At 35.2% G+C, this 27,663-nt stretch overlaps 4 protein-coding genes across 8 annotated transcripts in view; 1 reads left to right on the top strand and 3 right to left on the bottom strand.

Moving 5' to 3' along the window:
- Positions 1 to 10,455, bottom strand: part of LOC129575027 (putative polypeptide N-acetylgalactosaminyltransferase 9) — a 33,100-nt gene extending 22,645 nt beyond the window's left edge. Inside the window, exons 1-2 of one of the 5 annotated variants that reach the window (XM_055457820.1) lie at positions 9,865 to 10,455; positions 4,199 to 9,753 (exon numbers count right to left, since the gene is read on the bottom strand). The gene's annotated coding sequence lies outside the window, so the exon portion shown is untranslated. Of the gene's footprint in view, positions 1 to 4,198; positions 9,754 to 9,864 lie in introns of those variants that run through there. The other 4 variants (XM_055457819.1, XM_055457818.1, XM_055457816.1 and 1 more) reach the window with 4 other exon arrangements.
- Positions 10,456 to 13,700: 3,245 nt separating this feature from the next.
- Positions 13,701 to 21,625, top strand: LOC129575303 (tyrosine-protein phosphatase 3-like). Its single transcript, XM_055458603.1, has 6 exons — positions 13,701 to 15,598; positions 19,351 to 19,697; positions 19,842 to 19,952; positions 20,029 to 20,208; positions 20,293 to 20,912; positions 20,989 to 21,625. The coding sequence occupies exons 1-6, from the start codon at positions 14,039 to 14,041 to the stop codon at positions 21,177 to 21,179; spliced, it is 3,009 nt and encodes a 1,002-aa protein (XP_055314578.1). The 5' UTR covers positions 13,701 to 14,038; the 3' UTR covers positions 21,180 to 21,625.
- A 782-nt stretch (positions 21,626 to 22,407) lies between these two features.
- Positions 22,408 to 24,979, bottom strand: LOC129575304 (sulfite oxidase, mitochondrial). Its single transcript, XM_055458604.1, has 10 exons — positions 24,802 to 24,979; positions 24,527 to 24,738; positions 24,329 to 24,455; positions 24,152 to 24,262; positions 23,825 to 24,052; positions 23,449 to 23,764; positions 23,156 to 23,392; positions 22,911 to 23,071; positions 22,696 to 22,844; positions 22,408 to 22,622 (listed from the first exon to the last, which is right to left on the bottom strand). Exons 1-10 carry the CDS (start codon positions 24,840 to 24,842, stop codon positions 22,456 to 22,458), a joined length of 1,749 nt encoding a protein of 582 aa, XP_055314579.1. The 5' UTR covers positions 24,843 to 24,979; the 3' UTR covers positions 22,408 to 22,455.
- A 205-nt stretch (positions 24,980 to 25,184) lies between these two features.
- Positions 25,185 to 27,588, bottom strand: LOC129575061 (cyclin-dependent kinase 8). The gene is made up of 8 exons (XM_055457897.1): positions 27,483 to 27,588; positions 27,099 to 27,353; positions 26,767 to 27,018; positions 26,290 to 26,693; positions 25,838 to 26,186; positions 25,623 to 25,775; positions 25,452 to 25,550; positions 25,185 to 25,378 (listed from the first exon to the last, which is right to left on the bottom strand). The coding sequence occupies exons 2-8, from the start codon at positions 27,315 to 27,317 to the stop codon at positions 25,313 to 25,315; spliced, it is 1,542 nt and encodes a 513-aa protein (XP_055313872.1). The 5' UTR covers positions 27,318 to 27,353; positions 27,483 to 27,588; the 3' UTR covers positions 25,185 to 25,312.
- Positions 27,589 to 27,663: the final 75 nt, after the last annotated feature.

Genomic DNA, 27,663 nt, shown 5'->3' with positions numbered 1-27,663 from the left:
AAGTGCGCTGAAAAAATCGGGCAATTTTTTTTAATTATATCCCAACAAATAATGCTTCTCAAGCCATTCAATTGATGTCACCGGACCATTGTTGGCCAATTTTTCATTAAAATGTAAATTTGCACATGTACAATGTACCATGGCATATACCTCAATATCGAAAATGTACAGTATGTGACCTATCTTTTCATTCATCAAATGACACGCTTCAAAATATGCAATCATTTTTTACGATATGTCTAACAAATGTGTTAATCAGAACTTTTTTCTATTAATCTAATTTGTCTGCTGCGACAGGTGAAATTTCAGAATAGTAGGCAACGTGTGCAAAATTATTTTCTCTTGAATTCAACTTTCCCTTTCTATTTTACACGTGTTCTATACTGTATTTGCACAGCAACTGGTGCAAAACGAGTAACACTAGAAAAAAGCTTTTTTTCAGAGTCTATGTCAATAATTGATTAATAATTTGAGCATTTAATGAAATTAGAACGATTCCAATCTACAGCCGATTCCGTTCCAAAAATGTAATGCAACGAAGTATATGTGATGTTCCGTCTCAACTCATAACTGCCAACTATCTTTACAAACATTGGATTATTTCCAATAGAAATTGTGAATCATTTGGGCCAATTCGCATAATGCGAGTACAAAATTCCATTGATACAAAATATCAATAAAACTATTTAATCGCGAAAAAATAAAATAAATAATGATATATTGGGAATAGCATCGAGAATTTTTGTTTTATAATTCGTACCCATCGAAAAATGAACATAAATTGGTTTTTTTAACCCTCGGGTTAAATATTTAACCTTAACAACATAAATTGACCGTTAATCTCTTGCATTTCTCACACATTCATATCATACATTCTCCAGGACAGATACTTCGTTTGATTTGATAGATCAATTGTGAAAAAGGTGGCCACAGCTTAGCTTTCAAACCGTGAATTGCTGTTGTAGTGGTTTGTGAATGGAGATGGTGTCGACATGGATTTGTTTCGACATTTTGCCAATGAAAATCAAACTAGATTCCAGCTATTTTTTAAGAACAACAAATGATCGTGTGGTGGAAAATACGCTCATACGTTTGTAAGCAGGGATTATCTGCACGTAGATTTATTCAAATAAATTAAAAATATCAAATAAATTTATCCGATATTGTTCATGCGTTGCATTGTTGTAACGCATCTGCAGTACAAAGTTCATATTCTCTTCCGGATTTGCCAACTCAAATTTGAGGGTGTGCGAGTGGAATTCGGCAAAAATGATGTGATTTAGCATCCCACGGGGATGCATAGTGGAGGACCTCGCTTCTAGAATACATTGGACCAGGTCGGATCCACCTGCTCCACAGGATTCACTTCCAGATTTGGGAAGTCAAATTTGAGGCTGATCCAAGCGGAATTCGGCAAAAACAATGCGATTTAGCATCCCAAAGGGATGCGCACTGGAGGACTTCACTTCCAGAATACAATGGACCAGGTCGGATCCACCTGCTCCACAAGTTTCACTTCGAGCTAAGGCAATATTTTATAAACGCTATTTTTAAGTATAAGCTGAAAACAGAACTAGTAAAAACTTCTGAAATATTGCTTGAGCTGGAAGTGAAACTTGTGGAGCAGGTGGATCCGACCTTGTCCATTGTATTCTAGAAGTGAAGTCCTCCACTATGCATCCCCGTGGGATGCTAAATCGCATTATTTTTGCCGAATTCCGCTCGGAACACCCTCAAATTTGAGTTGGCAAATCCGAAAGAGAATATGAACTTTGTACTACAGATGCGTTACAACAACGCAACGCATAAACAATATCGGATAAATTTATTTGATACTTTTAATTTATTTGAATAAATCTACGTGCAGACAATCCCTGTTTGTAAGACATCTTTAAATTTTAGAAATAGATTATTGAGTATAGAAGTAGAATAGTATTGAAGTAAGTTTGAAATGTGAATACTTCAACTGGTGCATATGTACCTAATTCCAATCAAAACCAGTCGGAAGAACATAAAAATAGTATCGGGCATTCCAACTGTTCATATACAGTTTGCAGTTGGCTATTAGAATTTATATTATCTACGTTAGTATTCATTAGGCAAGTTTTTGCTATGTTTCCGTTTCAATAGCAATTGCAAAATGATGTGACTAGTTTCAACTTTCAGCAGTGTTTCATTGTGTTCTGATCATGTTTACCTTTGAAAAGCAATAATGTATTTGTGAGTTTTTGTTTTGAAATCAAAACTTTATCACGAAGTAATTGATATAATTGTCGCAAAATAATTTGAATTGTGTACGATGTAATGGTTTCAGTACTGCATGATATATATATATATTCAATTGGATACCATGAGGTTTTTCTGGATTTAGTATCCAAAATACTTTTGGTATGCATGGTTTCCGAACGATATTGAGGTAATTCAAAAATGTATCGTCTCCGATAAAGTGTGGTTTTAAAATTGACGCTTTCAAAATAGGAATCATTTCAGCAAAGACTGAACACCTCAACACAGGTGTAATACACCTTTTTCCCTTCCTTGAAATCTTCAAAGGGTATGATAATACAGCAAATAACTCCAGAAAAAAAAACAATTTAAATGAAAAAATTGGAACAAAATAGTTTGTGATAAGCTTGTTATTCAACGTTCGCTGGCTTTGTAACCCTTTTTATATTATGAACCTACGCTAGCTTTAATAGAACGATTTTTTAATGTTTATTCAAGACAAACGCATGAAACTGAAAGCAAACCGCGATGACAATAGCTACAAAAAGCAGAAGGCGATGAATTGAAATACTGCGGAAATGAGTGGAAACTGAAGTGTATATTTGCATTAGACTTTGCGTTACAAAGTGCTTGATAAAAATAAAACTATTTTTTTTCCTTGTTAAATATTGTGAAAATGCACACTGAATGAGCGCAATGCTTATTTTACATCTTCTTTTCAAAAATTAATTAACATCTTTGTGACTGATGAAAGCTACTGCACCATCTATAAATTTAAGGAAGAGATATAGAAAAAAGAACAAGTTGTATTCACAAAATGATGTGATTTCGTATATAAAAGATGAAGTGAAGTAGAGTACGATAAAGAACTTATTTTCCGGTTGCCACATCCCGCATTGACCAATTCAAAATCGTGCGTTATGGTGATAACAGAGTTTATTTTTGGCGAGCAATGAGAGAACCGCATCGTGGCACAGAATTACTTAGAACAACTAAGTTTCGCAGTGTTGTAATCGATTTCAAAGTTTAAAGAAGAAAATTTGGCTTCTAATTTCGGTGTTCCCTTCATTCGTTCAGCAAGGCTTTTGGTGAATTTTTTTCTTAAAACAAATATTAAAGCAAATTGGGCCTTAGTAACAAATTCATAAATATTAACATATTCATCCAAATGTCATCGGGCGTTTTGTAATATTCAAAGTCTAAAGGTTGTTTTGATTTTGAATTAGTAATATACACATTGGTTTCATGCCAGGGACACATATGAAGGGAGTAGAGATGTAAATAAATGGGTCTCTGGAGAAAAAACCCGAACACGGTCAAAATGAGGCAGTTTTGCACACAATTCAAATTTGTTATCTTTTGTTCTGCGTTATATTTATACCCAATAAAAGTGAACCAACATCAAGATTTATTGTAATCAAATATCATAAGCCCAAATAGTATAGCATTTCGATTCAGTCAGTTGCACTCAATGGAACAAGCAATTAATTCGGGCGTTTTTATTCTGTTGCCACATGCGGTGTAATTGCGGATGCAGCTCGTCTCTATGCATTTAGAGTTATGGTCGCTCGAAGTTGAGCTTGGATAGGTAAAAAAATAATGCAAATACCGTTCTTTCATCGTAATTTACGTTGACGAAAAACAATTTAGTTGAATATATGATGTTTCCGATAGAAGGCGGAACTCACGGCTCCAAATTATTCAACTTGGACACTTTATGAATATTCTTGTTCACACATTTCATCGGTGAAATACGAAAAAATGTTAAATACTTTGCTGTGACAAAGCTTGAATATCATCAAAGTTCAGTCCAATTTCGTTCAGTATTCGAATGTGTTAACTAATTTTTTTTGTACGTTCGGAATGACCAATGACCGGAATGCGAGAATGGATTGCCGATAGCGTATTATCAATGCACATATACATACGTAGACAAACCCGAAAATGAGAGGGGAAAAAATGTTGTACTCACCGTTAATGTCATCGAACGGTTGTTTGGACTGCCGTTCATCGCGCGTTGCACTCGTCATTCAGTGTGTGGTTTTATTTGCTCTTTTTTTTCGTCTATTCATTTGCGAATCGTTCGGTTTGTAGATATGCATACATACGTGTTTGCATATGATGCAAGGCATGGTGTTGTGTGTTGGTGTCGGCAGTTCTGTGTTTGTTCTTCTATGTTTCTTGTTTTTATTCTTGGAGTTGTTCTTTTTTTTATATCAAACGAAACGCTTTATTGCCAATTGACATATAAAAATTGTATTTCTTGCCAATAATATAGCATTTGCTTTTCGTTTTCCCTTCATAAAATGCCTTGAATTATGACCATAATATTTTTTTGTATTGCTTTTCAATAACCACATCACAGAGCGGCATTCTTCAATTTCGGTAAAATTTTCTGATAACGAATTTGCGTTATTTTCCACGATAAAGTTATGAATATTATTGACAGCACATTGAGACACTTTTGTTTCCATCAAATTGTAGGAAGAAAAAACAAAGCCAGAAAAAAAAGTTATACCAAACAGGCAAAAAAAATAATTTGTATGCATATTTGCCAAAGCACATTGAAGTTCATTGTTTTCCGGTAGAAAAAATTGTGCACCAGACTTTGTTTGTAAAGATTGCGTTTGTTTTTGTATCGTGTGTGTATTACTTTGTGTTTCGTTTTAGTTTAACTCATATTAGCCTCAGTTCTTATCGCTTGCTTATCTATTTTCTAAACATGCATTTGATTTCTGACTAACTGTTGGTACGAATTTTTTTTTCTCAGAACAACACTATGACAAAACGTTCGATTGCAAGTTGATTACAAATAAATGAAATAAAACAGAATTCTGTAATCTGAATGTTTCGATAATTTTCAAATTTTAGTGAATAGAAATAGAAAGATAAAATATATGATAAAAATGACTTATCAGCTGACTATTTGAGTATTGTTTATTAACAACACATCACACTTCCTGTTGAATTCAAACGATTTTATTAATCCTGAGCTCTATCGGGACTACAGATAAGATAGGATGAACTTTCGGTTTATCCGACTTCACAATATTTGTTTTATCGAACCTATTTTTATGATGGAATTTTATCAAACAACCAATGTTAGACGCTGCTCACATATTCGCACATAGAACGATGCAGTACACACAAAGCGAAAATATCAATAAACAAACGAAATAAATTGATTATAAAATTCTTTCGAAAATTCAATGTCAACTAAGTCTAAATTGGAATTCTCACAATTTTCTTTATGATTCTTTCGGAAACAGAATCCTCTAGTATGCTATGTATGCACTGTGTGCAAAAAAATACACGGGATATTCAATGAATTTACATATAGTACGCAAGCATTCTGAAGGTATTCTGACATGTAAAAATCCTCGCCGATAGAACGAAAGATAAAAATTTTTATATTTTTTTTCCCATCCTGACTGGATGGTATCTAAATGTAAAAAATACATGGGGCACAGTCACATTTCATATCAATACACAAGATTAAACTGAATATTTATTTCAAGTCGTTTGAAATACTTCATATTATTATTATTATTGTTGTTCGTTCTTCACAGATGGACAAAGTCAGTAAAAAAAAACCAGCAGACCAACTTTGACGGAATCACAATTTTATTCAAAGAATTTCCTATGCGTATTCTGAATGAATAGATTAAAAAACCAGCACAAAGCTCGGATTTTATAATGTGTAATTTTTACACAAATCGCAGAACAATCGCGCTTAAACGAGAAAAAAAAACAACAGAAATATTTGTATACCTCACTCATCCAGCGTAAAACAAATCACATAAGCAACTGACCGTTCGTCGATTTTCGATTCAACGCATACACGATGATGTTGTTTTACGTTCTTCTTCTTGTTATGGATTTTCGGTTGATACTTTGAAGAGAGCAAATAGACGGTGAATTGGTTTGCAGGCAGTCATGAAGAGAGCGACAGAGAATGTGTATGTATGTGTGTATGTGCGTGTTTGGATACATATGTGTGTGTGTGTATGTGTCGGCACTTGAGCTTTGTTTCGCTCCCAGTGAATCCTCTCCTTTAATAGTGCCATCTCTTTTACTACGTCTCTACACAATGCGTTCGGTATGCGTTCGCAAATAATCAATGCTATCGTTTCTCTTTCCATTGCTCTTTCTCTTACTGCAAAATATGAAGCATAGTTGCGGTTGTTGTTATCCACCGTTGCTGTACACTCAGCCATTTACTCTCTCTCTCTCTCTCGGGTGTTTCTTTCATTCTGTTCCGACACATTTCGTATGCCGCGCGCATATATGTATGTGTTTGTGTGTGTATGTGGTTGCTTCGTTGCGAGAGAAGAAATTATATACACACACGGTAAAGCAGGGAACGGTGAAGCAAATCGAATAAACGTTGATATTCACATTGGATTCATCATACGTATGACAATATTTTTCTCTTGTTCAAGAAACATCTTACCTCACATTCTCAATTTTAGCAACCAATTTGATATTTTTCATGGCCTCAAATGCTCACTTGGATGCTTGGGGGACTTGCACATAATATACCGATAGGTTCACCATTTATTTTCATGAAATTTATCTAATCTTCCGAAAACAATGCGAGAAAGAGCAAAGTTCCCATTAGCAGAAGTACTTTTTCGGGAAATTGAGCATTAGGAAAATTTACATGTGTGAACCTGCATTTTATAGGCTTGTCGTTAAGAGGCTAGTTGTGTCGAAAGAAAACCAAAGCTGCATACCAAGTGGAGAATGCTCAACTATGTTCCATGTCAGTTTGATTGATTTTCCCTAGCACCCAGACCTCAATAGCACATGCACCTCTATGGAACCTCCGTATTCAGGTTACGCAATACCAAAATTTCTCTTTTTCCCCGAATTTATTACGGATTTTATTTTCACTCTCCGATTTCGTCGCATTTCTTATATATAACGACTTTGGCCGAATTGTATGTATCATCTTCATATATGATTCTTTATAATTGTGTTCATATTATGGACAGAGTTCTCAGATTTGCAAATAATTCATTTGAAAATATGGCAATTAATTTGATTCAAATAAATTGATTTACGCTTTGACAACTTTTTAAATCAAATCAAATCAATTTATTTAATTTTTGTTTGCGTTCATTTTGGGCTCAGAAAATAAACATGTTCAACTCATGAATCGTTAAGTTTTCATTGCCTTAGCTTGTCCAAGTTTTGTTCTCACATCAATACCCACTTAAACTTTTTGCAACGGTATTGACGACGGTGTTCTTACAAATCAGAAATAAAATAAGAATGCGAAGATGCTTTGGTATGTTTTCTGCACGTAAGTCAGTCCGTCATGCATACGAATGTGCGAACACATCACACAGAAATGTGTCTGTATTTAAATGAAATGTTTAATAGGGCGCATTCGTCGATGAGATAATTATATGTTCGGTAAAAATTATCGAAAATATACGATTTATGCAAAGTTAACACTCATATTTATATGAATCTTCTGAACTCATTCTGACATGAATATTCTTTCAAGTATTTTGTCTGTGTGTTAAGATAGGTCCGTTAAGCTCCGAGTATGTAAGCAAGTCAAGTGAAACACTTGAATAAATTTATTGGATGAAAAAAAAAATAATTCACATAAATGAAGAGGAAAAAATCAATGAAGTGCTTACCTTTTTTGTGCTTATTTTATAGAGTTCTTGATAAAATTGCCTTCATATGATTTTCGTTCACATTCAAATTATATATTAATATGCAAATTTTGCAACACACATGCATCGCTTTGATATTCCAGTTCCGTAAATATGCGGATTTTATCGATTTTTTTTACATCGCAGTTTTAATTTCATTTGGGTTTCAAGTCAGAAAACCGAAATGTCCCAATCGATGCTGGTTTCTTATTTTGCTTTTGAAATTAGCGATCCTTTAAAATATTATTATTTTGGGCCAATGTACGCTTATTTTTAGATTTACGATGGCAAATTTTCGAACATTTGTTGGCATTTTTTTTTGCAAAATTTTAGCTTCGACCAAAAAAAATATTTGTTTCATTTCCGGTGGACAGAAATTCGATAAAATATTTTTATAGAAAATAATGTTTTGGTTAAAATCTAAAAATTGAAATAGATATCTTGAAATGTTTTGAAAGTTTGTACTGAATTTATGAATTTTTGGTCACCTTTTTCAAGCACTGGTCGATTTTTTTGGCCATCAATTTTTTTTGTATTTAAGTTAAATAGATTTGAAAAGTCTCTGCAGCTTGTTCCAACCAAAATGAATTATTTTCATCGGTTTTATATTTTTAGTTGGAAAGTACACGTTATAACTTTATTTTAGAACAAAATATACCAATTCTCAATCTTGAGATGGAGATGGAAGCATGATAAAAATATCGAAATTGTCTGGTAGAAAAATTAGTCAAAATTGAAATGCTTTTTAGATAGAATTGATCGTTTGGTAATTTCTTGAAGTAAAATTTCAAAGTTTTTGCACCTATGCTTGCAATTCAAGGTAAGTTGAACAGATCTTTTAAGAAAAGAAAAACCCTAGTAACTTTTGATGAACTCGTAACTTGTACATTCGTTTAGGTTATTGAAAACAGTACGTTCATTCTCGATTGTCCAATGAAAAGGCTTGAATTTTTCTTTCTTTTCTATTTTATGAAGGATGGAATTTATTTGCTGCCGAGACATGTTTTTATAAGCAAGAATGATCAAATACAATGTATTTGCCTTATATGCTCATCAATAGTTAAGAAAATGATAATATATCAAAGCGGTAATTTCCGATAAAGAACGTTTACAGCAGTTGTTTGCATGTTCTAGTGATTAAATTGAACGATTGATCTCATGACATTGAGATGAGATATTTTGGCGAACGACACACATGATTGCCATCACTTCGTTATTCATTCGATTCTGGCCGGAATATACACACAAATGATGGTTTTGTTGGCTGCGATATCTTTTAATGCCCATTTGATGGTAACGCTCACCTTTGGATTAGATCTCAACACCGGCAGCGTTTGCACATATTCATAATTGACGCCATTTCTTAGTGGACATTGGACACCGCTATCCTTGCACGCATCTGCATTCTGTAAGGGGAACGGCATTTCAACACCCATAATGACTCCGTGCACAACAGTCGTCACTTGTTCAATATTGTCGACACCCTCATTCAAAGCGAAATCCAATTCGATCGATGCATTGATTTCAGCACGCAAGCATTTGCTGTTTCATCGCAATTGGACACTTTAAATTTGGTGAACTCGCCCCCTTCCGAGCCGCAATCTTCGAATTCCAAAGCAATAGACGAAGCCAAAAACAGTGCACAAACTGACAACTCATTTTTATATGATAAATCAAAAAATTCAATTGAATCGTCAAAAAGTTGTGCTTAAAATAAAATAATTGGTGAAGTTAAGAGATGTACACTTGATATATGTTTAAAATTGTAAACTCATTTAGTCTATGCTTAAATTCAGCATCTTCAACATCATTGTCATCGGAATTCTCGTAGGTTTCTTAAATAGTTGACGATAACCTAAAATTAAAATTAAAAATTAAATTATTTTGAATCGTTGTAGCAATACATGACTTTCCAAAAAAAATGAATGTCAATAGCAACATTCTCATTGCAAGATGCCATTGTTACCTATTTGGTCCCAATCCACACGTGTTTCGATAACTTTCTGCTTCTCTTGCAATTGGGTTATATTAAACATATGTCTCTGATAGTCCAATGATTGCTGGTGAATTCAGCTGCCACAATCTAAGCGCATCGAAAGTGTGAGCACTTCCACGGGATAATGTCCACGCAGATATGTTAACGTTAGAAATTGAGGATTCATATTCACGAATCCATTTCAAATGCCACGTCATTATCTTGAGGTTCGCTGACTGCTCTTTCCTTATTTAAAGGTAGACTTACTTCGCCGTTTATGCATCGTTTGATGTGGTTGTTCGAAGCAATTCTCGATGGTCATTGTTGAAAAATGTGGGATTTTTTTTGCATCTGACACAAGTTCAACATCAAGTCTCTGACTCGTTAGCAAAACTTTGGCTGTTATTCCATATCGAATTGGAAATCTCGGCTGGCTTTTTCAAAAACAACTTGCAAATTTAATTATATTGAACGAGATCAATTAAACAAATGGCCACCTTTTTACCTTTTTACATCAGATATAACACTGTTTTCCCTGTTCGAATGTTCGACACGCATTGTTATAAATGCGAACTTGTGTGTTTCATTTATTTATTTGAATGTGTCAACTTGAAAACAAATAAAATGAAATGTTACCGCGTGCGTGCGTGAGTGTGCACATGTCAGCGGTAGATTGTCAAAGACAACATTGTATTTGAAAAGCAACCGTTAATGAGTGAATCTCCAATCAATCTCTATTATTTAGTTTATATCCAATTTTATGATAGACTAGAAAACATTCAATTTCAAAAGTAACATGTTGATGATTAGCTGTTCAGTCATATTTGAGCCATACAGTCTGAGCTCAGCAATTCTACTAGAATGGGTTGGTGCACAACCAACTTCAGAGTGTTTGAATTGTCAAACCAACATTTAAATATATCCAAACGTCCAAAAATTCCATTGTAAAGTTATTTGGTGCATTTTCGAGTGCAATTTCATAATAATCAAATTTACACATCATAATTCATAATGGCTCCAAGCAAATTTCTTACATTAAAATCCCACAATGCAAATAAATCAAAAGAAAATTCATTTTTATATCGTTTAAGTGATTTTAGTTCAACAATAAATAAAAGGAAGTCGATGCGACTGTCGGCGTTGTCAAATTTGAAAAACATTGTAAGTTGTGTATGAATTTTGCATTTTTATGACAACAGAAGCGATAAATATCTGAGATAAATTCTTCAAAAATTGTTTGCTCTGTTTGCAAGTCTTTTGGCATATTCTTCGGAACCGTCCCACTATAGTGCACAGAGAATGGTTCATTGGAGTAGAGCCATGTGTAAGGATTTGTTAAATCGTATCAAATATTTTTTGAGCAACGAAATCTGAGCAATGTATGCAAAAGATCTTGAGTATGATGATGATGAGTATTGAATGATTTGAGTAAAGAATGATTTTTAATTAGAATTAATTTGTTTATCAAATTAAACAAGAGCTGATTGATATGGATTGGCATTTGACAGCAGAAGAATAATTTAAAATGCCATCGGTCTGCTTTAATCCAATCCAAGTCCAATATGAAATGAAATAATTGCTTAAACAAACGGTAAATCGTGGCAAAACGCGAACAAAACGACGAATAAAAAGATAGCAAGTACACTTAGAGAGTACATCATTAAAACTGGTATGATGCGAACGACGATACAGCCTGATACATGCCATGTAATGTGTGCGCGAACTTTAGTCACAGTTAATCTTTCATGTGGTGGAAGTACAAGTACATACATTTATTGTTTTTTTTACAAATCCTAAAAATAACCATATTATCAGTTAAAACAGTTGAACAAAACACTTTTTGGCGGAGAAAACTTGGGCGAAATTTAAAGCAAGTTCATAGTAAATATCTATGGATAAGAAGCACAAGAGAGGGAAAATGATGGGAAAAATTGGTTGACCGAAAGATTCGTATGCGTGTGCCATAGAAAACACGCGTTTATCAAAATAAGCGGCATTAGCGCGACCACGAAAGAAAATTGGCATCGCAGTTTCATGGACAGGCTAGAGATTAAGGCGTGCGCTTGGCATGTGTTCAGTATTTGATTTGATCTTCAGGTGATATGTATCAAGTGCTCAGAGCTCTTGATTGCACAGAGCATATTTTGTGTTGTTTATGTGAAGTTGCGTATCCTTAAATCCGCTCAGTTTTTTCTGTACATGATAAATTGTTGGTCTGTTGTGTATGTGTGTATTTCAATGTTATTTCTTATCTTTCTGTGAGATAAATTTGAATTCTCCAGGAAATAAGGCACTTTGTGAAAAAAATACTAAAACGGCCAAAACAATAGTTTTGATATTTCATTAAAATTCCGTTTGGTACATCGATTTTGTGGTCCCATGTAATTGTCCCATCCATTTTCTATTCATTTGTTCTTTGTTACTTGTGGCTTGATCTGAAAGAAATATGACTCGAATTTGCTTTGCTTCCGAAGTCCTCTTTTGCCATAACTCGAGGATTTCAAGAATATCTTATGTGAATCTATCTTAAGAATATCTCTTACAAAGTGATTCGCAAGCACATGATCAAAGATTTTCAGTCGAATGTATTCAAAAAAAACTCCCAGAACAACAACATTCTGAACATGTTTGTCATCATATTTTCAAAAAAAAAAAAAAATATCCCAGTGCCAGCCAAATAATGCGAAATGTGTCATTCATTAATTGACCCCGCGAGTTCAGTTTAAATTCATGGTGTTAATAATGTGGTGCAATCAAAATGAAAGTCACTTAATTTAAGCATAAAATACAGTAAAAATATGGTTTGATCTATGAATCAATTTTCATGCGATCAAAGATGTAACACGCGAAGTTCAGTCGGTTCAGAGGAATTTGTGCAATCCATTACATATTTAATAGAATCTTGTGAATGAAAATATACTATTGCGCTCGCAATCGAAATCAAGAGAAAAAATGTGTTGCATTTCAGTCGATTTCATTACTGTTTGCAATGTTTCTTGCACTTTGGTGTGAAATGAATTATTGCAAATTTTGGAAAGTCCATTTAAATCAGGTGAACACACAAAATAGTCCGTGTACCTGGATAAATTTTCAATGATCCAGAATATCGAGAACTCTAATCACTAATATGTACACTTAACATAACGGATCTCTCTGTGCCGATAATATACACAAGTTTGTGTGGTGTTGCAAAAATCAGGTGTACAACATTTTATATGATCTGTTATATCAAAGTGTGTTTTTTTTTCTTCTTCTTCCACATTTTCCGCCATGTAATTTACCTAGAATTTCAAAACTAGTTTATAGATTAAATGGACTTATTCTCTCGCTTGGATTCATGTGAAGCTCAGCGCTGAACGCTGAGCGCTCTATATCAATCTGGAGCAAAGTGATTCGAGTTCATGAAAAATGTAGATTGAAATTCAGGTTCAGAGTGAGCATGACGAAGAGAGAGGAATATATGGCGTTTGACAGTTGCCTTTAATTTGTAGCTGATTGCACATTTTCCGTTAAAAAAACATTCAATGTTGCAAACACTAAAATGAGATCACACACTGTACAATAAATAAAATATATATAGTTTATTGTGCCAAATTCTTTGCACCCATTCTGCATCGCTTCCATATTCATTTGAAGATGTTGACATTGTAGCAAAGTTTGACCTCCAAAGTTTGATTTGATAAGCAGTTGCATTCTAAACACGCACTTTATGTTGACTTCACATCGGTGCGTATTGATTTGAATTGATAAGAAAGGTGTTAATGTTTTTTTACTTTGCAAGATTATATTGTCAAGTTAAAATTGTATTTTTCCTATTCAAAGACCTTCGATTCAAAGAGAGAAAATGCCTTAGTTTGCATGGCTACTACAATGGGATTGGAATTATTAACACGTCTTTGAATAATATGAATCGAAACAATACAAAAGGCCACATGAATAGTATTAACGATTACATCAAAATCAAACATTCTTTGTATACAGTTTAATGAAAAGTCCACATTTATTGAAAGAAACGAAAAAGATGAAAAATGGCCACATAAAATAATACACGGTGAAGATTAATCAAATTCGGAACTGTTCGGATGAAAGTTGCAAGATTTGGTCTAAACAAACTAAAGTTTTTATATAAAAGTAAAGTTTTGTGGATGAACAACGAACACAAAAAATGACTACAACAATATCGATCGGTTCAAATTGTTGTTCAGCTGAACCAACAAAGCCATTAAGTCGAGTTGAACGTACAAAAAGTTTCCTGAAGGCGAGTCTTATCAAACGGTGGAAGAGTTCGAAGGAGCTGTTCTCCACTTTGACTGGTAGCGATAACAACAATATAAAATCATCACGAAAACCAATCGAAAGCAAACGGCAACAACAAAATGGAAAATTCATCAACGAAAAAGTCCTCGACAATTTGGATGAATTTGAGCGAAAATTTTTATTGTCAGCCGGTCAGTCGCTTGTACGGGAGCTGCGTAAAAATTTCGAAAAGCCACAATATTCACAGACACCCAACGATTCAAATAACTGCAAAGGAATTGTGATTAAGGTGAACGGTAGTCCAACGAAAACAAAACAATTAAATTTATTAGAAGAAAAACCAAAAAAATTTGCCAATGCAAGTGTACAAACTATCCCAAATTATGAAGATAAAAACTACTATGAGACAGAGACAGAGACAAAGACAATCGCTAGTAATCCAAAGCAAAAAAAGCAACAACCACTTGTGATGAGGCATTCGTCATTTTACAATACATATCGAAATGAATATTGTGCATGGCAAAACAATCATCATGCATCGAATCTATCGCTGATTTCGTACGGTAATCCGAGCAATAGCGAGAAATGCCTCGAAAAAACCATCAACAAGTACAAAAATTCGATCAAATCATCATCAGCTGTGGATTTATCGTCCATTTCAGCGGTGGTATTGAACACAGCCGTGCCAACGATCGGTCAATCGATTGAACAATCGTCATCGATGCTCAAGCGACATTACAGCAGCATAGTCAACATAAGCCATTCGAATTCCGTTCAAAATTTAACGGATTCACCAATCATTGACTATAGCTATGGCTCGATCAATGATGATGACTTAACAACACCAACGTATGCCGTGATTGATAAACCAATACAAAAAAATAACAAACTTAAACCAACACATTCAATAAAAAGCCTAAGCACCGTCTCGTCTGTGGTGCGTGATGGCATCAACAATACCAACAATACCAACAACGCAAACATTCGTTTTCGTAACGGTGACTATGACACAAAGTCATTGATCGGGACAAGTACGGTGTCCGTTTTGTGCGACAGTACGCAAAATGATGATTATGATGTTACTAAACGCCATTTCAATGGATTTGTCTCCAAAACCAATCTTTTCGGATCAAATATCATGTTGACCGATACGGACACGAACACAAACAACAATAATAGCAACAATAACAATAATTATCCGTATCATGCGTCGTTAAATTGCCATAATAATAAAAATATGAATAATAAAAACATATTCGAAACGACTACAAGCCACAATAGCCACGATGGGAACAATAACAGCACAACCACCACAAAGATTCGGAAGTGCTACAGCATCAATCAAATTGATTTGAACTTATTAAAAAACGAACTGAATGAATACATCGATCGAGAGCTACGCACCACGAACTTTGGCCAAAACACTCTGGCACAACGACGAAGTCAATTTGAAAGCGACTATAAAAAGGTAAAAACAAAAAAAACGATTCATTTGTAGTACTCTCCCATTTGGACAAATCCAAAATTTTAATCCAAATCAAGATCTTCCGATATGAAAATCTGAACTGCATCTCTTATTTTATTATTGGTATCCCATTTGAAAACAAATAGATAAAATGATTAATTTTATAACTAGAAATGAATAACCGTAAATGCAGTTTCGACCGGTTTGTTCATAGCAAAAAATGCCGAGCGTCGTGCATGGTGTAAACTTGTTTCGAATTCATTTTAAGTGCACTGCCACCAAACATAGGAACCGTATTGTCTGCACTTATGCAGTGTATAGTGTATGCACAATTGATTGAGTGAGGACGAACACAGCAAATGATATTCAATTTTTTTTTTTAAGTGAGACACGCAGATTATGCACCATTGCTCACTCAAAATCATATTTGAATATTATGTGAATACAATTCGGACCATTGCCTATGGCAAAAATGATGATCAGAGTTGATCAAAAATAAATAATAATAGAAAGGCATCCTGTCAAAAATTTTCTAGATGTGGCATATGTTCAGAAAGTATGCATGCACTGTTATCCACTTCGGTAATAGCAGACCTGTCGTGCCAAAATAAACCACATTGGAATCGTTGCGAATGCATTCAATCGAAAGCAATTCATCTGCTTGCTATTTGAAATGAGTCAAGAAAAGAAGAAAGAAGGGAAAAAAGAAAGTAATTTTTGATATATTTGGTTGGCTTGGTCACTGGAAAATGAGAAATTGTCACCAGACTAATTTATGTGCATGACGCATACACATTAGCTAGATTACAATTTGTACTTGCAAATAACAATTCAAGTGCACACGAATGAGATCTAAAAAGAAAAGAGAAAAGAGCAGCAACAGCAGCACTACCACCACTATCACAAACAAAAACAACACCATCCAGTGACTCGTTTGTATATCAACAAAAATGTGTTTTGTTTTTGTTTCGGCGTCATATGTGTGAATGTGAAATATTTTTACTACTATGAACCGTCGCAAGCCTGATTGATAGTGTGCGCAGTGTGGTCATCGGTGTGAACGAACGGCGCATCGATGTGTTAGTAAGCATGAGTAAGAAAGTACGAATATGGTTCCTTTTTCCCAATGCCTCCGCCTTTGATGTGATTCGACTAAATTAAATCAAATTTTAAATATTTCCGTCGCATCTCACATTGAAATTGTTAGTTGTGACCATATTTGCGAATGCTTTTTCTTATTCGGCTGTATGGCAACTTTCATTTGCTCCTATGTGACTACTGCATGAAACGTTTTAACTGCAGTTCTCTATCGTAAATACATTGTCCGATGAGAATGCATTCATTTCTTTGTTTGTTTGGGCCTTTGCTATCTGTGCACGGTCGTTTCTATATGCGCCGTCGTATTGGCAACGATACAGCCGATTATTGTTTGAGTGTGTGCGTCAGTGTATGAGTGTATGTGTGCGAGAATTGAGTTGCTAATGTGTGCGCAATGCGAGAGCCTAATGCCTGTTGTGCCCTTACTGTTTGTGTAATTGCTGATGAGCAGCAGTTGTAGTATTTGGGACGTGTACTATTCAGAATTGATTCAAAATAAAAAAAAATTGTGTGTTTTCTTTCATTTCTGACGTAAGATGAATTCAAAATAATCTGAGTGTTTTTTTGTTCGACTATTTTCAAATGCACACACTCTGTCGTTTGTGATAGAGTGGTGTCTGTTTATTGGGCTGTGATGCTTACAAACAGACCACGTTTTTTTTTCATCGCACACAAAAAAAACATTATGATCTGAATTCCTTTTTCGGTTTGCAACTTGTGTTCATTGTTTTTGATTATATTTATCATAACAACTAGATTCGATCACGATCATTTCATTGGGAAAAAAGAGAAAAACAATTGCTGGGGAAACAAAGCAGTTTCATTTTTTTTTATTGTTTGTTGAAAGAGTGATACATTTGAAGCCTTGTGATTAAAACAAAAACATCGGAAAAACTAACTCATATGTAACTCATTGTGATTGGATATTTCGAACAATTGGGCTAAATTGTTTTTATAACCGGTTCAAAATCAAATCAATGTGTTCGAAGATCAATAGAAAAAAGTGTATTGCATAGACTAAGCATGAAACAGAAAATCAAATGACAATATAAAATGTGACGGAACCACATTTCTAATATTGTTTCACATATTTGCATATGTTAAAACAAAATTTCATTTTGTGCCCATTCATTTCGCGTCAACATGCAATATTATGTATCTGTGTACTAGTATACAAAAGTGATTCGTAGCTTCCTCTTTCTTCATGTGAACTAAAAGTGTCGCATTTGATTTGTTTGCCGTATCCAGACGTTTTTCACGCGATTTCTGCTTCATCCGTTGTGAATTGTCTGTTGTTGATTGAAAATGATGTCACTTTGTACAGTGCGTGCAAACACATACTTTTAAATAGAATGTACGAATACGAATAGTGCTCAATTGCCAACGTTGTGAGCTCAAAATATTATTTAAATGAACAATATTTGGATATCGAATCAAACAAGAAATACATAACCATAAGCAAAGCGCACAGATACAACGAATAAGAAGAAGAAGAAGAAGAGGAGGAGGAGAAAAGAAAACAGAATAAGAGAAAAAAAAAACTAAATATTCAAATTTTGTCGTTCGGTGTGGCAAACATTCGACGAGAGAACTTTTTTTTTTGGCTCTTCAACAAGGCTTTGATATTGAGACGACGATTCCATTTACACATCGAATTGCCTAATTTAGTTTATTGCGAAAGCCAAAAGCGCTAAATACGAAATATTATTAGATCACTTGACAGTTTCACCAAACGTTCAACATAAATAACACTACGTGCTTGACAAAAAGTGTTTATTAAATTTATGCAACTGTTATTGACCAACCGAATGACAGAAAAAAAATGATTGTTCTAGCGCAATTAAGTGTCCAATGCTGAATTTATTACAACAATCAGCGTGATCTCAAACGTAAATATATACGAGTCAGTTTATCGTAAAGTGCATTTGAACTAACCACAGCAGTTGTGTAGCAGCATATTGAAGAGGAGACGAAAAGAAAAATATGGATTCGTGCTTCCCACCACTGGCCAATCTATCATTACGCGGCAGCTCGAGAAGTAGCAGCAACAAACCGAACAAGAATCGTCACAGTACCGACGGTTCAGCACATAATAATTCTCAATTATTTTATCGAAACAACGAAAATATTCGCAACCATACCATGCCAAAGCTAGAAGTTTTACAAGACTTAGATTTGTATTATATTCGCCAAATTGCATCTAGTCTAAAGGTAACTGTTATACATTGTTGAAATAACGTCGTGTGAGTGCGTGCGTTTGTTTGTCTGACTGTGCGTGTGTGCTTGTTTATTCGATTGTGTGTCAAGTTTGAGATTGTCGTCATGCAGCTTCCTGTGTTCTCAAAGGATGTGAAACAGGATGTTAGGGGATCTTTAAAAGACCATACATGATGTATCTCTTTCAATAGACAGCTGTTCATTTGTGCCCATATTCAAAGTATTATCTATATGTATTTTCTTCGGTGCAAAACATACAAATAAAATATACAAGCAATATCAAATACAATGTGTTGTAGCACGTACAAATACGAGATATCTTGTGATATATAAAACAACAGAGTCTTTCAATGAACAATTTAATATGAATATCAGCAAACAATCCATGTGTAAACATCTAGTTTTTCTTCGTACTAAAGTGATTCATTCTTCATACACAGGAATTGGATCTAGAACAAAAGATCGACTTGGAAATTAAAATGCGCGAAGGGTCTGCAAAGCTTCTGGCAGCATGCAACAATCCAAAGGCAATCGGATGCACGGGTAATTTAACATCGGCACAGAATACACAAATTTTGGAAGCTGCCAAAAATTTGTTGACATCAAATGAACGTATGACAGCTTATATGGCCGAATTGCAACGCCGTAAACGCGATCGTTGCGAACCCATCGGCAAGTTATCCGGAAATAAACAAAAAATGACGGCAAAGGTTTCGTTGAGCGAGATTCGTATGCCGTTAATGTGGCGCGATACTGACCATTTTAAAAATAAAGGCGATCATCGCAGGTTTGTGATTTACCATATCAAACAGTCAATTCAGAAATAAGATACAGGAGAAACAGCTGCAGCAAACAGCAAATTAAACAAGACACTTATCATAAGACCTTGTAACACATTTTTCTTTTCTTTTTTCTTTCTCAAACGCTGCAGATTTGCCGTGTTTTGTTTGGTTCGTATTGGGACAGATATCTTCGACACATCCCTTTTATGCCCAGTCGATCGAAGCCTTACCGATATTAGTTTTAATGATGCAATTCTATTGTAAGTAAATGACAGAAATCATAGGTGGCTTCTAGAACCTGTGCTAATTGTTCATTTATCCCAAAAAATTTTTTAGTTCAAATGTGGAGCCGAATTTCGAATTAAAGCTTGAAGTGTATGCGGTTATGATGGAAACTGATCTAACGATTGCGTCAACGCCACGCAAAATCAAGAACACTATTCATAGTTCTATTAGTCGAACTGTCGGCAAACGACTCGCATCAACTCTAAAGGATGAACTCAATAATGCTAAAATGTGAGTGTGCCTGGAATTAAAATTACTTATATTTTGAAGTTGAATCCTTTTTTTAAAAAAACGTTCTAACCCTTTATTTCATAGAGGTCCAAAGTTTGAGCTCATTGCAAAGGCTACTTTAACCCTTGCCGAAGCATCAGATCTACCACATACCCATGATTTGACCCTGACAACCACTTGCTCATCAAATAATATGAACAACAATCAGTTCAATACAAAGCTGCCTCTCTTCGGTCATTTCTGCTGTCGGCTAGCTATTCAACCAGATTTCATGAAAACCAACTATTGCACCGGTAATTTACAAGTGCTATCACCAAATGAAAATCAATTCAGTGAAATTTATGCACGCCTACAAGCATTCAAATTGACATATTGGGATAATTTGGAAGCATTTGAGAATAATACCGAACCAAAACATAGCATTGAAGTGACTCGCGATTCGAAGGCAAAACGTCGAGGTGATTTGGAAGTGGTTGTGTGCAACATGGAGGAAGGAGTTATAAAAAAGTATGTGTTCAGAGCAGCTGAATCGATTGAAGCGTCCAATTGGGAAATTGCACTCAAACGCGCTATCAGAGAACATCTATTATGGCAGCATGTCACAGTCGGTACGCCAATGCAGCTAAGTACGCCTGGAACAGAGAGAAACTATTTTTCACGCTCAGGACGACATGGATCGCTATACGATCAAGTACCAATTATGCGTAAGTTCAAAATTGAATAAAAACCAGAACTTTATTCAATTTCATCAAAAATTTTATTCTTTATTTTTCTCAATAGATTCAAAGCAATCAAGTTCACTCTATTCAGACATTAATGGGGATGATGGCGAAACCTCAGAAAAGTCCAGAAATTTTCGCAGTCGTGCCAATTCATCAAGCAGCATTAATACAGCCATTAGTGGTAGCAGTGTGTCATCGATGATAAGCATTTCTAGTTCTAGACGTAGTCATTGGCCATTCGGAAAATGAAATGGAATTTATAATACAGTATATAGGACACCATTCGAGACAGATATTTTCAGAACTATTGAGAAATTTAACGGTTTTTTCCTTTTCAAAACAAATTGTTATAAACACTTGATCACGCCATTAGATTGGATCATGCCATTAGATTAGGCCGTAGACTGAATCTCGAACAAAATAAGTTAAACAATATTTATTGCAAACACCTTCAATTGTGCCACTGACAAAGCAATGATGAGCATAATTGTTATATGTCAAAATCATAATAAAAACAATTCCAGTGTAGTTTTTGTCCTTTTGATACAGTTTATTGATTGTAAGAGAAATGTATTCCATTCATCCTTTTGTTCATTTCCTTTGTTCGCGTTGAACTTTAGTTTCACAATAATTACTTGAAAATGAAAACCGAAATAAAATAAAAATGTTTCCTTCTTAACATTTTCTTATTTAAACTTGTTCGTTTTTAAATTATAACTGCACAGAGAGGATTATGCGCTTCTCAATGCAGCTACTTCGGACCACGGAAACTAACGCTACATTGATATTTTATTAGCTGGCCCTGGACTGAACATTTTTCATTGTATTGTTTGACTTGGTTTGTTTCCCACTTTCAAAAAGTTATTGTTAATATCCACGAACACCTCTATGAATATTATTAATGGCGGCCCTTCCCGCAAATTGATCAAGTTAGAGGTGTCAACGGACAAATGGACGGACAGCCTACTTTTTTACACAAGTGACCAAAATTATGTTTAAATGTACGAATAATGTGGGAAGCTATATACCAAATTGTAGGTTTTTAGGTCCTCTTTCCATCGATATATAAATATTACAGTTATTTTGAAGATTTGGTGCCAATTTTGAGGAGAAAAAGCTGGATAGGCAGATTTTTCAAACGGACGGACGGACAAATTTTGGTTTTGTCCGTCCAAAAAATTTCGTTAGGAAAATTTCAAAATAACTGAAACATTTATATATCGATGGAAAGAGGAACCTACAATTTGGTATATAGTTTGCCATATTGGCCACTTGTGTAAAAAAAGTAGGCTGTTTGTCCGTTGACACCTTTAGATCAAGTGCTGCTAGTTCTCGGCCACGAAAATGTGGTGGTGAAGCTGAATGAACACATACTGGCCGCACCAGTCTTTTTTAAAATTTCATCCCGTTTCAGTAAAGGGTAAGATTTATTTTATTAAAACTCTTTGAATATAAAAAGTTGAAGGCTAAACAATTGTCCATGGCGTAAAAATATTTTTTGTTGTGATAAAATTCTAATTACAGTTCATTCAATATTAACTTTGATGCGACTATAAGCATTCGATAGCACCCCTCTTAAGTTCCAAGTATTTTCGAATGATTCCGGTTGAACATTGTAATTCGAATCAACGGCTTTGGACCAGACTTCAACATGTTTCGTTCCTTTTGGCACAGGGATCTCAGCCGTCCACACTATAGTTAAAGAGAAATCATGGTAATAATGTGCAAAAATAATTTGTAAAAGAAAAAAGGAAATATAACTCACATGCCCACGCCCAGTTCCGCCCATTCAAATTTGATTGATCTCCGTTTGCATCTGTGTCGTGGATCAGTTTCGCCACATGCCAGCTTTTACCACCATCTGCGGTTAAATCCACTCGTACGATTTTGTTGCCACCACCTGACCAAGCATACCTAAACCATAAGATAGACATTATATTCAAATGCAAATACAGTATATAATATATATCACATTCATACCCCTTTACATTGATGCATCCATTTTTATTGATCGATACACTTGTGTTACTTTCTGGATTACAAATTGCAGAAGTAACCGGCATGTTCTGGATGGCGGGTGATTTGGAGAAATCAACTGTGTCCCAATCGGTTGAAGGACTAAAACCCTTGTAGTCATTTTGCTAAAATTGGACAGAAACAATACGATAAATTGCCGTTTGAAATATTCGACTTCTATTCATTTTTTGCTTTTAAAAGTAACTAACCTGCCAGTGCGAATCAGATTCAACATTTGATATTGTAATTCTCCCCAGCCATTTCACATTTCTAGCGCCCACGATTCCCGGACAAATGACTCGTACGGGGAAGCCGTGATCTCTTGGTAATGGCTCGCCATTCATTTCGTATGCCAAAATTACATCGCCGCGTTCATCCATGGCCTTCGATAGAGGAATAGAGGCTGCATAGTGCGTCGAAGTTGGATCCATATCGAAACCTTCAAACTTGATGAAATAAAAATAAGTTTTTTTTCGACAAGTAGATAGATTTGGGTTCTTACATGAACATGACGCTTTTCGTCGCTTTCTATTCCCATTTCTTTAAGAATATCACATAGTCGTGCTCCTGACCATTGGGCATTTCCCACTGCAGCGGGCCCCCATGACAAACCTTTAACGGGTTTGACATTTGTCATTTCTGATCGCCTATTTCCACCGCACATGATAGCCGCTGTTACATGATGTTTCGGCAAAGACTGAATATCTTTCAATGTCATTGTTTTGACTTTATCAGTGTCCTCGACTCCTATCTCCAGCTCATAGCTATCTGCGTCAATTTCAGGAACGGGCAAATGATTTCGCACATAGAAAAAATCGCTGAAATAATATTCATTTTAGATGTTGCTTCACATTTCAATGCCATTTTTTGCGACTTACTTTGGTGTAATGAAATGTTCAACGAGCAACGTTGGCGGTGGTTCCGCGTTAAATGGTTTCAGTGATGCTGGCTTCAATAAGGGATGTCGTTTTGGCTCGTTCGACCACGGATCGGATAGATCTTTAGTACCGAAATCATCTTCTGCTTTTAAATTACCAATGCGAAACGTTTCCAGCAAATTCAATATCTCAGGTGTGTTGTGTTGCTGATAAATGTGCCAGAATGGACTTGAAAATAAAAAAATGATTTGCAAAATTGAATTTTCTCCATAATTCCAATGAATACAGCTGATGCCAGTACCGAATATGATCACATCAATTACTTACTCAATTGAGCTGCCAGCGCCAATCATAATTTTATCGCTGCCTGGATGCTGAGGCACGAATTTGGTGATATCATAGACACCAATGCCGTAGGTCACCCAAATCCCTTTTTCACTACAAAGCAAACCGACAATATAAAAGAAAAACCAAGAATGAAGCGTTTGATCAAGGATAATTTACCTTGATGCATGTGTGCCAACTTCAGCCATTGAATAAGTTGGTAAGTCTTTCCGAACCGATTTATGGTATTGTGGCAGTTCTGCATTTTCAATGGCTTTCAATGCTAAGACCGTCTCTTTGTCCTTATCTATGATAATAAAAAATTCGATTTTTTTGAGCCACTTCAAACTCATTCCAAAGTATTGTCAAATAACATACATAAATAAAATGCAATAGCGCCACCGATTCCACAAGCTAATACACAAATTGTTGAACTGAATTCGTCGCGTCTCTTGAAGGCATCATTGGAAAAGGTCAAATTTGTTGAATTTCGTACGCTGTTATTTGAGAATTTTCGATGAGATTGCAATTTCGATGGAATATCACTTGTCTGAATGGTCAAAATCGGTCGATAGAATAGAACTTGACACCTTAGATTGGATTGCAATTCAAAATTAGCAAAAAATATTAGTCGAAATTGTCAAATGAATTACCGATTTTTATTTTTCAAAAGCGCTCGACACAGTGTTGACATTTTGGGAACAGAGTTTTTTCATTGATTGTCACTTGTTGTTGTTGATCAACACTCTGATATTGTCCACAACACGCATTTTTGTTATCAAGTTGACATAGGAACAGCTCCTTCATAAGCATCACAGGCAAAACCTATCAAAGACAGTTTCGAAAGTGAGCTTCTTTACACCGCTTTAAACATAGTGATCCAATTGTAACAATTTCAAACTGATCCAATGACCAACAAAACCTTTCAAATTCATTTCAACACTTGCAACTTTAAAATGTTTTTTTTTTTAATGAATTTGAGTTTTTTTCTAAACAATGACGCCAAATTGAAAAAAAAAAACATAAAAAACGAATATTCCTCAAAAAATCGTATTTATTTATTTGAAAATTCAAGACTTGCATTGCATACTGAATGACAACTTAGAGCAAGTTGAGAAGAAACAGTCTACCAGCCGTTTGATCTTAGCTTAATATCATTAAAACTTAAAATCTTTGTTGAAAATTCGATTGAGATTGTTGCTGTTGATTGCCATACATTTGAGGATGAGGCTGAATGTAAACAAGAAAGAAAAGAATTAGAAACGGAAAAATCGTTGGTATATTTGAGTAGTTTAGCATTTACCTGTTGTGGATGTTGTTGGTGTTGCATTCGCATTCTTTTGGCCGGATTGTCATGATGTGTGTTCATCATTTGTTGTGGATGATGGTGAGGAACATGTTGCTAAAAGAAAAAATCAAATATAATTAAGTGAACGAATAGCCAACGATGTATGTAACAAAGTTGAAGGCATACCATTTGATGTTGAACCAGCTGGTTTGGTTGATGTGACCCATGAGTTTGGTGTTGGTGTTGCTGATGCTGTTGCTGTTGTTGTATCTGCTGTTGTATTTGCTGTTGAATCATATGCTGTTGCTGCTGCTGTTGTTGCTGTTGTTGTTGCTGCTGCTACAGTTGGAAATAAACGAGTTAACATTGACTTAAACCATGGATAGGATAAAAGTAATTACCGTTGTTTGTTGTGGTTGTTGAACATTTGTTTGTTGTTGAACAGCTGCTTGATTGTGCTGTTGCTGGTGTGTCTGATGGTTTTGTTGGTTTTGTCTCTTATCCGACTTATTGTCCTCTTGGTCATCTTCAGTCAAAAACTCTCGTTTCGGATATGGAATGGCATAGCCAGCAAACACATCGGACGTTGGGAGTGGGTCCTCCGTAAAGTAAGGGTCTTGCATTGCCTGTTCCGATGTGATGCGCTTGTTGGGATCCATTAGCAAGAGTCTCTGCAGCAGGTGGAATGATTTACTGTCCGGCTTAATCTTATGTCTTTCCATGTATTTAACCAAAGAACACTGCGCATAGCTTTGTATTTTAGAGAGAAAAATGAAAATTATCGTCAGTAATTATTTGTCAAAGGATTATTTTCTATAGCCTAGCGAAAATAGTTGAGAAAATATTGCATTACTTGTTACGCTTGAAGTCTTTTGTCAGAGTATGATGCTCAGGCATTTTACGAATATCTTCCCAGTCTTTGTCTTGTGGAAAACCCATGACATTGAAAATTCGGTCAAGCTGATCATGATGGTACGGATTGCTTGTTTTAATATCTTCTTGACGACAGTGGAAAATCGGTTCGGATGTTAGAAGCTCAGCAAAAATACACCCAATGGCCCATATGTCAATGGCTTTTGTGTAGTGACGTGCTCCCAATAACAGTTCGGGTGCCCGGTACCAAAATGTAACTACAACTGGATCCAAATCTGCCAATGGTTTCAGCGGAGCGTTAAATAAACGCGCAAACCCCATATCGGCAATTTTCACTCGTCCTCTTTCAGCACCCTCACCCATCACAAGAATATTCGCCGGTTTCTGTGTAAACAGCAAAATCAATCATTCCCGAAGTTCGAGAACAAAGCAGCAAATTGTGAGTAGTCGTACTTACCAAATCTCTGTGGAGTACCCAATTGCTGTGAAGATAATGAATTCCATCCAGAATCTGGAATAATAAACTCTTAACCATTGCTTTTGGAACCATAACCGGTTTCTTGTTTGCCTTCGCTGCTCGATGAAATTTTATTATGTGCCAAAGATCATGTTCGGCATAGTCAAATAGTAACCACACTTTTCGGTCGGTGTGCGATAGAAATACGCGTATTAAGTTAATCACATTCGGATGTTTAAGTTCACGTAGCAGCTAAACGTTCCGAAAAACAAGCACAAAAAAAAACTTAGAATTTATGATATCACAACGAAGCCAAGATTTGTATTTCTTACCGCGATTTCACGGCATGCTGACATCGAAAGCCCAGTCCCTTCAATTTGTTTCAATGCATAGTCTTTTTTGTCATTTTCTTCTTTTCTGTGCGCTTTGTACACATGTCCATATGTGCCACGACCAACTTTACAGCCTTCGAACTCAAATAGATCCTCTACTTTGGTCCGTTCGACCTGAGTCCGCATCTTGAAATCGTAATCCATCATTATAGGTGTCATTTTCACTAGTTTTCTCACGTTTTAACAAGACTATACCTATATTAAATAGACAATTTAACGTTTTATATTCGGTGAAATCAATATTTTGATATCAAATCAGTGGACATGTTGTCTGGTTTTACGACGTTTGTGTTTAAATTGATTCAAAATGCCCAAATACTTTACCAACAACTGGGAAAAATATATCCTCATAATTTGGTACAAAGAATACAAATGAGAGCTACATCAACACAAACTGACAGCTAATGCTAATGACCGAATTTGTTTGACGTTTCATTGGGAGGCAAGCAATATGTCGGTAATGAAGTCTGAACCGATTCCAAAACGTACCACATATAAAATATTA

The sequence above is a fragment of the Sitodiplosis mosellana genome, unplaced genomic scaffold (assembly GCF_009176505.1).
Source record: "Sitodiplosis mosellana isolate CC-2019 unplaced genomic scaffold, AAFC_SMos_1.0 Smas_scaffold_6166, whole genome shotgun sequence".
Taxonomy (NCBI): Eukaryota; Metazoa; Arthropoda; class Insecta; order Diptera; family Cecidomyiidae; genus Sitodiplosis; species Sitodiplosis mosellana.
This window is presented reverse-complemented; position numbering and strand designations above follow the sequence as displayed.